We start from the raw sequence: 9,986 nt of genomic DNA on the forward strand, positions 1-9,986 counted from the left end.
CGATTTCTTGTCATTCTCTTGGGCACTGTTGATAATACTTAAAAATATTATTGGGGCCAAGATTGTACCTTGTGGAACCCCTCCCAATAACGTTTCCCATTCAGACAGACTATTTTTATACTTAACTCTTTGTTGCCTACCAGAAATGAAGTCGGCCACCCACTGCACAATAGATGGTGACACACCCATGCTCAGGAGATTTGAAACAGCAATGCTGTGGTCGATGACATCGAAGGCTTTTGAGAAGTCTGTTAGTACCAACGTACTGATTGTACCAGATTTCTCAGCCTCCGAGACCAACTGGTGGTAAACATCTATCAAGCAGTGGGTAGTCGACATACCTTTCTGGTTGCCATATTGCCTCTCATCGACCTGGGATTGAATAGAATCAACAACAAATTTGGAAACCTTGCCTTCAGCTATTTTGGCCAAGTTTGATGTAAGTGACACTGGTCTTAATTTGTCAATGAAGGGGGTGTCGTCTTCGGAAGCGGGATGACATTTGCTTGTTTCCACTGTGATGGCACTACACCTTCTTGAAGAGAAGTATTTATGAAAACTCTTGCTTATTTCAACACCGAATTTGATCGTTTCAAGCGCCTAATTTAGTTCAGCCCGATGAATAGCTTATCGGCAAATCAAATCGGCACAGGAGAATGTTACGCAAGCTATTGTGTCTCCATCCGTTTTCCTATACACAATACACAGTGCTCTTCCCATTGACGCGTGACCTCTACAAATAGCGTACGTTAGAAGTATGGGATTTGCCTAGTTAACATCGCTGTGTGAAAAATAACCGGCCGATATTAAAAGTACTCTTCTAAAATTCTAGAAAATATAGTTTTGTAACATGTCCTAAATTTTTAGCTAATTTAGATGTTTGGAAATATGCGTACTTTGGTGTTTTAGTGTATGTTATAGGTAATAGTGCATTGCCTAGTTAACGTCGCTGTGTGAAAAATAACCGGCCAATATTAAAAGTACTCTTCTAAAATTCTAGAAAATATAGTTTTGTAACATGTCCTAAATTTTTAGCTAATTTAGATATTTGGAAATATTCGTACTTTGGTGTTTTACGAAGGATATGTAAACGACAGATAACACCACAAAATATGAAGAAATTATTTCCAAACCGTGTTAAGTCAACAATCATTATGTTGCTCATTTTCAAGAATGCTGGTTAACAAATTTCATTTCGTGAACAAAGGTCCACATACCATTGTTTCCTTGCGTTTCCTTTATAATCGGTTACCCAACTGAAGCTATAAATACCAGCTCATTGCGATACCGCACATATAAAACAGACACATGTGCACAACCAGAGAAGATCTGATTTAATCAGTTGAGCTGTTTTCAATGAGTGTTATCTTGGTTTAGTCGCGGTGAATTCTACTGTAGACATGACTGCATCATGTGAGGTCCAGGCAGGCAGAACAGAGGATACCTTAAAACATCCACTGAATGAGTAACCCAGGCAAAAGATGAAATAAAACAAACAAACAAACAAACAAACAAACAAAATCTTCTTTGGGATTTTGGATCACCGTGTACAGGGGTGAAAATAACTGGTACATGTATTGTGTTGCTACTTATATACCGTATACTGATCCTAAAGGCAACAATCTAATTTCTAGTCCCACATCATATTGTGGACGTTTGCATTTCATTTTAAACACTTTTGGTCATTGTCAAACAAATTAAATCGCTGGCAAAATCACGGAAGAGGGTGGGAGAGTGATTTTTATCTCTAAATTAACAATAAATCTATATTTGGGTGTATCCTTGAAACTCGTTGTTTGCGAAGGGATCATATCCTGATAAAGCTCCTTCCCCTTCCACAAAACTCTCAGTGTTTGATACTTTTTAATATTTGTTGAAAATTAAAATTAAACAAAGTAACTTGTGCCGTTTACACTGTCATATATTTGGGATCAATTTTGAAATAATTAGCCTAATTCTTGAATTAATATGCAACGCGAAATACACTTGTGTGATAGAAGTTTATCCTTATGTCTGTTTTGATGCATTGACAAACATGCCGTAAAATATCCTTAAAAGGAATAATTCATAAAGATGTCTTTAAAACAAAATTCAATACATGAACAAACACAGATGATATTGTGTTGATCAACTTAGTTGAAAACTTCGTTCTTGCTTTAAGTAGTTTATAATGGCTTCCTTTACTTGAATATAAAATGAATACACAACACTATACTATGCATAATCGCCACATAAATAAATACAAGTTGATCATAAGCCACTCATACTAAAATGATATCTTTCCAAAAATCATATTCGTCAAACGGAGATACGTTACCATTAAAGTAGGGGTTTAATTTACTAGAAATACTAAAGACGAGATGATATGATAATGATTAATTCATGATATATGTTGATTTAATTGTAAGTCTTTGAATTACATTTAAATATAAGAATAGCAATACAACATAGTTTAATAAGTTGGTATACTCAGCTCTTTCATCATTTTGCTTCATCATTTTGATATATCTAGGTTTACATTAAAAAGTTTGAAGATTTTTCTTAAAATCACGCGCGACTGCATTCGTTTTGACCTAGTTTCCAAATGCATACAAAATAAGTTACTAGAATATAACCACTACAATTACAATTATTTTCTAACATTTCTAACAATCAAGAATAATTCCGTATACCAATCTTATGTACCGATACTTGTGACAGCCTGTTCAAAAGCAAATTATATTAAAACTGCCTTGTTTTCAATACTTTAGGCAACTTGACCCCAGATCATCACATAAATATCATCTATCAATCTAAGAAACCAACAAGTTATTCGCTCACCTCTGGATGATATTGTATTTCACCACAATATATAATAGAATATTCGGAGTGCTCGAGAGAGGGCTTTCAGTGTTGACAAAACTTTGGAACGACTTAGCTGCAACTGTCCGTTCACTACCCATCGTACACTAACGAAGGCCAGATTACAACTATATACATACCGTCTGCATTTCACCCGTTAGGTGACCTATGTAATTCGCCGAACGCTTAGCCCTCTATAATGATCATAATACAAAAGGATTAGTTCATAGATATGTGAGAATCGTCTGTATGCAATTCCATTTCTGTAACATTTTAGTACTTAGCACTGTCGTTTATTCATCCATCGTTCCTTTTTCTTCTTTCTCCCTTTTCAGGATTTAAGGAAAACTTTGGCAGATGAATTGTTTTCATCAAGACGGCGTTGAGGATGGGTTTCTACATTTCAGTTGTTTTTGTTGGTTTGAATGGAATTGTTTTATTTTTTTGTTCCAATGCTATCAAAGATGTTATTTGAAATTACATAACCAATTATCTTGTATAGTTCATACAAATTGAAATTTTGTGATACAAATTGGCTTTTTAGAAAATCTGAACAAAAAAAACATCACTTATTTTTGAAACGTCGTTAGAGACAAAGGCCATCATGTTAAAAACCAATGTGTTCTATAGGATTAGTGCAAATGGAAGGTGAGATCCTATTATCATTGTGAATGTTAAAATGTTATTTACTTTATTCATACCTAGCGTAGCGAAAGTTTGTGTGCAATGATGTATGAAGTTTGTAAGTTGCTGAAGATCTTTGTACATTTATGTAGCTAGTTTTTTTAAATTTCCCCAAATTTGAAATTAATTCAGAGAACGAGTAGGTTATCTTTACTTGCAGGGGGTCCCGAATGCCATATCTTATGCGCAGACTTGGGTTCGTGAGATGTTCTATGAATAATATTAACACAAACATGGTTCGTGATTGGTGAGTCACTTTGAGTGACTAAAGAGTTTGGAACCCTCGCCTTTCTAAACGTTGATCTGATTAAGGCGTCACAGCCAAAGTGGTTCCTTCTTGGGATCGACCAACGATGCTGCCTTGATGCGTGTGAACTATCGACTAATAAATCCGATGAATGAATTGGTCGATAAATTACATACAAAGGTAACATATTATCACAGTTACAAATAATAAGGATTAACCAAGCATCGGTAGTCAATCTAGATCGAGCAAATTTGGCTCCAATGTCTTAGTTCCATCATTATTATTTGTAATGTATTTGTCAGATGATTAGAAAATAACTATACCGTTTGAGATAAAGGCGTTAGACAAGCAGTCAGGAACCGCCATACTGGATTGTGGCACATGGGTGCTAAAATAATAGGCAAGATTATATTTTCACACGTGAATGAAGTACGAAAATATAACATCATTTTAACTCCTGTAAGCAACTGTCACTCTTGAATCACACCAAATTGACGTCATACGTGTGCACAAGTAATCCTGCCTAATAGCAAGCGTAACATAAGTTCAACACGTAGCGCCAATAGCAAGTGTAATCGACAAAGCTCATTCATTAGGCGTATATTCCAAACATGTATACCGGGCTTATGGCGAAATAATCTGGAGAAGTGAAGTTACACATTTTGCTCCCATCCATGATCGACACGCAAACATGCAAACTACTAATTGCAGATTAAACAATAATTATTTTCAATGACAAATTTTCTCGTTATTCAGCATCAGCAATCTCACAATAACAGATCAAACAAAAACAATCAACCTAAGTTGTTCTAAAAAAATAATGTTCTCGTTTTAAAATGACAGTGCGTCCTCGAGACTGAGAGTTTCAGTAAAATGTGAAATACTTATAGAAAACATTACCATTTCAAATACTAATTTTGTTGGCATTCTTAGTGATCCTTTGTGCTCTAGAAACAAATAGTTCCTGGCCTATTAGTAGGGTATAACCTCTTTGGTTCAGTTCTTTTAATGTATTTAGCTCAACATGAAAACATCAAAATGTAATAAATAAGCAAGAAGGTCTCACTGACCAATGTTGTGATAAGCAATATAAAAAAAGATTAGTTTGTATTGATGTTTAAACCAATGTCTTTGTAATCTGCATTTTAAAGTAAAATCATTCCTCTAAGTATTAAGAATCATAAAAGGGTCTGAAAATATATAGTTCTGCTATTAAGATGGTAAAAGGGTCTAAATTAATATTCATTTTGCCACTAAATATTGAAATAATGGCAAAATGATAATCTACTACTATCTAAACAATAAAGTATTCATTCATATAAATGTGTGAAAGGAATAAATGATAAGTAATAAACATAATAAGTACTGATATTGATACTGCTATACTTAGTTCGGCTTACAATTGGCGAAAATCCTCATAATATCGTGGAATAATAAAGAATCATTAGAATGGCGTATACACAGCTGACCCTAGCACCAGTTGCGCTTTGCGTAATGCGTGACCGACCGCGCTTGTGTGAATTTAAGCGCGAGTTTATAAGTCGGGACTTCATGGTAATTAAAAATGAATAGGTTTTGCCAATTTCAGCCGAACAAATGATAATAGGGCATATATACAAAGTTTAATAACACGTAAAATATTATTAATTTGTGTATCTTTTAGACATATTTTTGGTAAATTTTATATTTATCAAGGATTGTGTACAGATTTTTTTTCTCTGTGTAACAACAACAACTACTACTACTACTACTACTACTACTACTACTACTACTTATAATAATAACACTAACTATAATAATAATGATAATAATAATAATAATAATAATAATAACAACAACAACAACAACAACAACAACAACAACAACAATAACAATAATAATAATAATAATAATAATAATAATGATAATTGTGTAAATGTTTTGTGGTGCATAGCAATGATTAATCCGAAAGTTTCAATGCCAGTCACAAGAATTGATTGACATATATTGCTGATGTTAACAGGTCTGGTTGACACGCCTATTTCGTGTCACTGTAACAATTACGATGTGGCGTCAACACGTTAGTATGTATAACAAAATGTATAAGAAAAAGGAACTGTGTGTTTTCGGAGTAAAGTACCCCGTAACATTATCATGTATTATCTCTTGTATTGTATTTTAATGTTGTTAAAATTACATATTCATGGCGAACAGTGTATGGTAATTCATATCATTAACACAAACGTTAACGATCAGGCCAGATCCAGTTTACCGACCAATCTGTGATTGAACAATTAAGTGTCATACTATTTTATATAATTTTGTTAATCTTGTCACCCTTCAATTTGTTTCCAATTTCCTTTGAATATTTTCCCTCTGAATGCACAATTAGAAGGCCTACATACTTTTTCTCTTACTCTTTCACTCTTGCTTTCAGTATTATTATGATTGATTGAAAATACAGTAAGCCAAAGCATTAAGGTACCAGCTATGTTCACCCCTGTATATCCTAAACAAAGACAGATATGTCATAATTGGAACCAGCAGGCAATAGCTGTATCTTTTAGCTCGAATTTAAGACCTCAGTCGTTGAAATAGTTCAGGAAATAAAGACACGACGATGAAAAAACCCAAGGAAGATGCCAATTTTAAAGTTGCAGTTTGGTCCATGGCATGCCATATTAATTTGTACACAAAGCGTTCGCGAACAAGAGAACCAGCGTCGTGCTTCCATTGATAAGCATGTTAAAACTAGCGTCGTAGTTTCATTGATTAGAACACAAAAGTGCAACTTTTGATTTCGTTTCTTCATTAGGTTTAAGATCACACTTTCTTTCATTCTCAACCAATTTCAACATTAAATCTTAAATCAGAGCTAAAGAGTGCAGGTATTGTCTGCTTGTTTTAATTTTGATTTGTCTTTATTTAGGATATACAGGGGTGAATACAACTGGTACCTTAATTCTTTGGCTTACTGTATATTAATGAATGTTGGTGTGGTTTAGTGACACATAAAACGAAGCGAATATGAAGGGAGCTCGCATAGAGAATAAGTGGCGCACCCTTATGTAGACCGATAACTCAGATTGCACTTTAGTGTGAACGCTTTAAATTTATTAGACAATTATATTTGCGGCAGAGACAACTTCAATATAAAAAAAGCCTTTTTTATCTGCAAATTTAACAATTCACTACCCATGTTATATGTTATTCTAATAAAAGTAAAGCAGGATGCATTTTGTTTTTCAGCGCCAGTACACTGTTAGCACAAACTGTGCCAAATGGTTCTTGATTTGTCCTGTCTGAAAAATTTGAATGAGTCTTAAAAGTAACCACATAAGATCTCTGGTCAGGCTGAAGAACCCTTTGTTGTTCTGTAAAAAGCATACCGAACCATAAATGGTTCTGCAAATGGTTCGTACATTTTCATGTACCCTTTTACAAAAGTACGAATGCAATGATTTCTCGAGAGGACACTTCAAGGCCCTTGGGCATTTTTTGCGTAGATTGTTTTGGTGTCATGTTTGGTAATAATGCTATGCATCTCCAGGAATCTTTCAGATTTTGACAGTATAGTGAACGTTTTGAGAGCGTGAAGTCAATAAATAGATCCCACATGTACAGAAACCTATATATTTGTGTGAGAGAGTTATCATTATTTGCGAAAATGATTTTATTGATTGAAGCAAATTTACAAGTGATTATAGGAGTAGTATAGGATTAAGTATTTTATGTGGCTCGTGATCTTCAAGAACTATCTTAAAAAGGTGGGTTAATAAAAACACGATTTTAAACCCATATACACAGTTCTCTGCTATGTTGAGTGATTTCATGTAAGGTTTAAGCTAAGGATTAAATAGATATATACATGTTTTAATCTTTAGTAAAAAATAAACGGAAAATGTACTCATTGTACCTATTTCAGTTAAAGTAACTACAGGGTGATCCTGAAAGAAGTGTATCGTCGGAAACTTAATTGCTTGGGTATTTTAACGCCACAACTAAACATAACTAAATACTTGGTGTGGTTGAGAAATAAACCAGCTATCACATACCTTTTGAATTTTGATAATTGACGATACCGTTCTTAAAATATAAGCATTTTACGAAACGCCCTCATTTTCAAGCCTTTCCACGAATTCAAATATCAATCGATATTCAGAGTGCTATATCTTGACTTAATATTTGGTCCCGTGCGCATTAGTAAAAGTTATTTTTTGCTATTTAGTAAATTTCCGTTTTTTCCGCTGTTTACCTTTTTTTTGATCCACCACTCAAAAATCTCACGTCTGACATCGTCAAACATCAAAATAGCCTAAAGTGCAAATTCCTTGAGAGCACAGTTCAAATTCCTTGAGAGATGAAAAGGTGGTCTATTCTTGCCACGGATACAAAAAATCAAAGTTGAAAAAAATAATAATGAAAACTGCATTCCGTATTAGGTTTTAACTTGTGAAGGACTATTAAATTAAGATGGCCTAATCACCGCCCATCATCAGCGCATGATGCCTCTGTAGTCATTGGTAGATTTTAACTCCGTGGAACGGATCGAAAATTAGGTAGTTTCTTTAAATTCTTCTATTCCAAACACGGAGCTGTCATTGTCAAAATTCAAAAAGTATGTGATAGCTGATATGTTACGTTGGTTTAGCGTTAAAGTACCCCAATAAAACAGTTCCCGAAGATATCGTTCTTTTAAGGACACCCTTTATTCATATTTAGAAATTAGGTGTCACTTTCATGTGTACTGTACCATAATGTATTCTTGTAAATAAATAAATAAACGTAAAACAAAATATTCAATCGTAGATAGGTATATATTTGTTCTTATAGATGTAGTGCAGAAAGTACAGGTATGTGAACCAATGAGAACGAGATAAGGGAACACAGGAAACAAGCTTTATAATCGTTCCTGTCAGGAAAATATACATTTATCGCTCCTCTGCAACACAAAACTGCAATTTTAGGAACTTTTAATGCCTTTGTTTTAACGAAACGAAAATAATTATAGCACAATGACCTTTGGAAGTGTTATGAATGTATATGAGTAAATTTTGTAAAACAATTTAGCACAGTATATTTTTGCTTAAAGGTAAATGAGATGTGAAATCGTTTTGTGAGAGAAATATTTTCTGAAAATTTGTGTAATGATAAAGAATATGTTAACCTGTAGTTTAATCTTCATGCCTGTATGTATATAAATTATGAAGCCACAAGTATCCAATAAATTGAATTTCATTTAACCCATGTTGTTGTTTTGTCTTTATTTGAAACAATAGAAACAACATTCAGCGTGCCTATGGCATAAATTAATAGATGGAGCAAAGTACCTTTATTTCATTATATATCTGCTAGGACTTGTCTTATCGAATAATTTCCCAAGCCATTAAAACGCTGAGTGTCATTTTAACGGAGTGTTAATACAAAATACAGGTTGTCCCAAAATGATTGGTTTTAATGTAATGAACCATGTTGTATAAATACAGTAAGCCAAAGAATTAAGGTACCAGTTGTGTTCACCCCTGTTTATCCTAAATAAAGACAAATATGTCAAAATTAAAACAAGCAGTCAATACCTGTACTCTTTAGCTCTAATTTAAGACCTTATTTGTTGAGTTAAAGGAACGGTGATTTAAAATCTAATGAAGAAGCAACATCAAAAGTGAGTTCTAATCAATGAAAGCACGACGCTAGTGCTCTTGTTCACGAACGCTTTGTGTACAAATCAATATGGCATGCAATGGAGCAAACTGCAACTTTTAAGTTGGTATCTTCCTTGGGTTTTGGGATCACCGTGTCTTTATTTCTTGAACAAATTCAACGAATGAGGTCTTAAATTCGAGCTAAAAGATGAAGCTATTGGCTGCTGTTTCCAATTTTGACATATCTGTCTTTGTTTAGGATTTACAGGAGGTGAACTTAACTGGTACCTTAATTTTTTGGCTTACTGTATATCAAATGTCTGTGAGTGTAATTTTTGAGATATAATCACGATGTGAAAGGTGGATTGTTCTATTTCACCTGTCACTACAGTAAGTGAAATAAATTAAAACATCTTTCACCGAGTGATTATATTTCTACCATTATACGAATAATACAATAATTTACCCACGACTAAACAAGCAAGCCTGCAAGGCAAGGCACTCGCAGGTTACGCTCCGGTTGGCAGGCGTCAAACAGCCCCACATAATTGTTAGCTCATTGTTATAAACACATCAATACATTACAACGAGTA

General features: G+C 33.9%; 1 protein-coding gene across 1 annotated transcript in view; it reads left to right on the forward strand.

The window, feature by feature from the left end:
- LOC140141999 (uncharacterized) overlaps nt 1-8,994 on the forward strand; it is a 199,734-nt gene extending 190,740 nt beyond the window's left edge. Inside the window, exon 6 of the mRNA XM_072163898.1 lies at nt 3,177-8,994. Within this exon, the coding sequence (XP_072019999.1) occupies nt 3,177-3,227 (51 nt within the window). The 3' untranslated portion in view covers nt 3,228-8,994. The remainder of the gene's footprint in view (nt 1-3,176) is intronic.
- The last annotated feature ends 992 nt before the right edge of the window (nt 8,995-9,986 follow it).

The sequence above is a fragment of the Amphiura filiformis genome, chromosome 20 (genome assembly GCF_039555335.1).
Source record: "Amphiura filiformis chromosome 20, Afil_fr2py, whole genome shotgun sequence".
Classification (NCBI taxonomy): Eukaryota; Metazoa; Echinodermata; class Ophiuroidea; order Amphilepidida; family Amphiuridae; genus Amphiura; species Amphiura filiformis.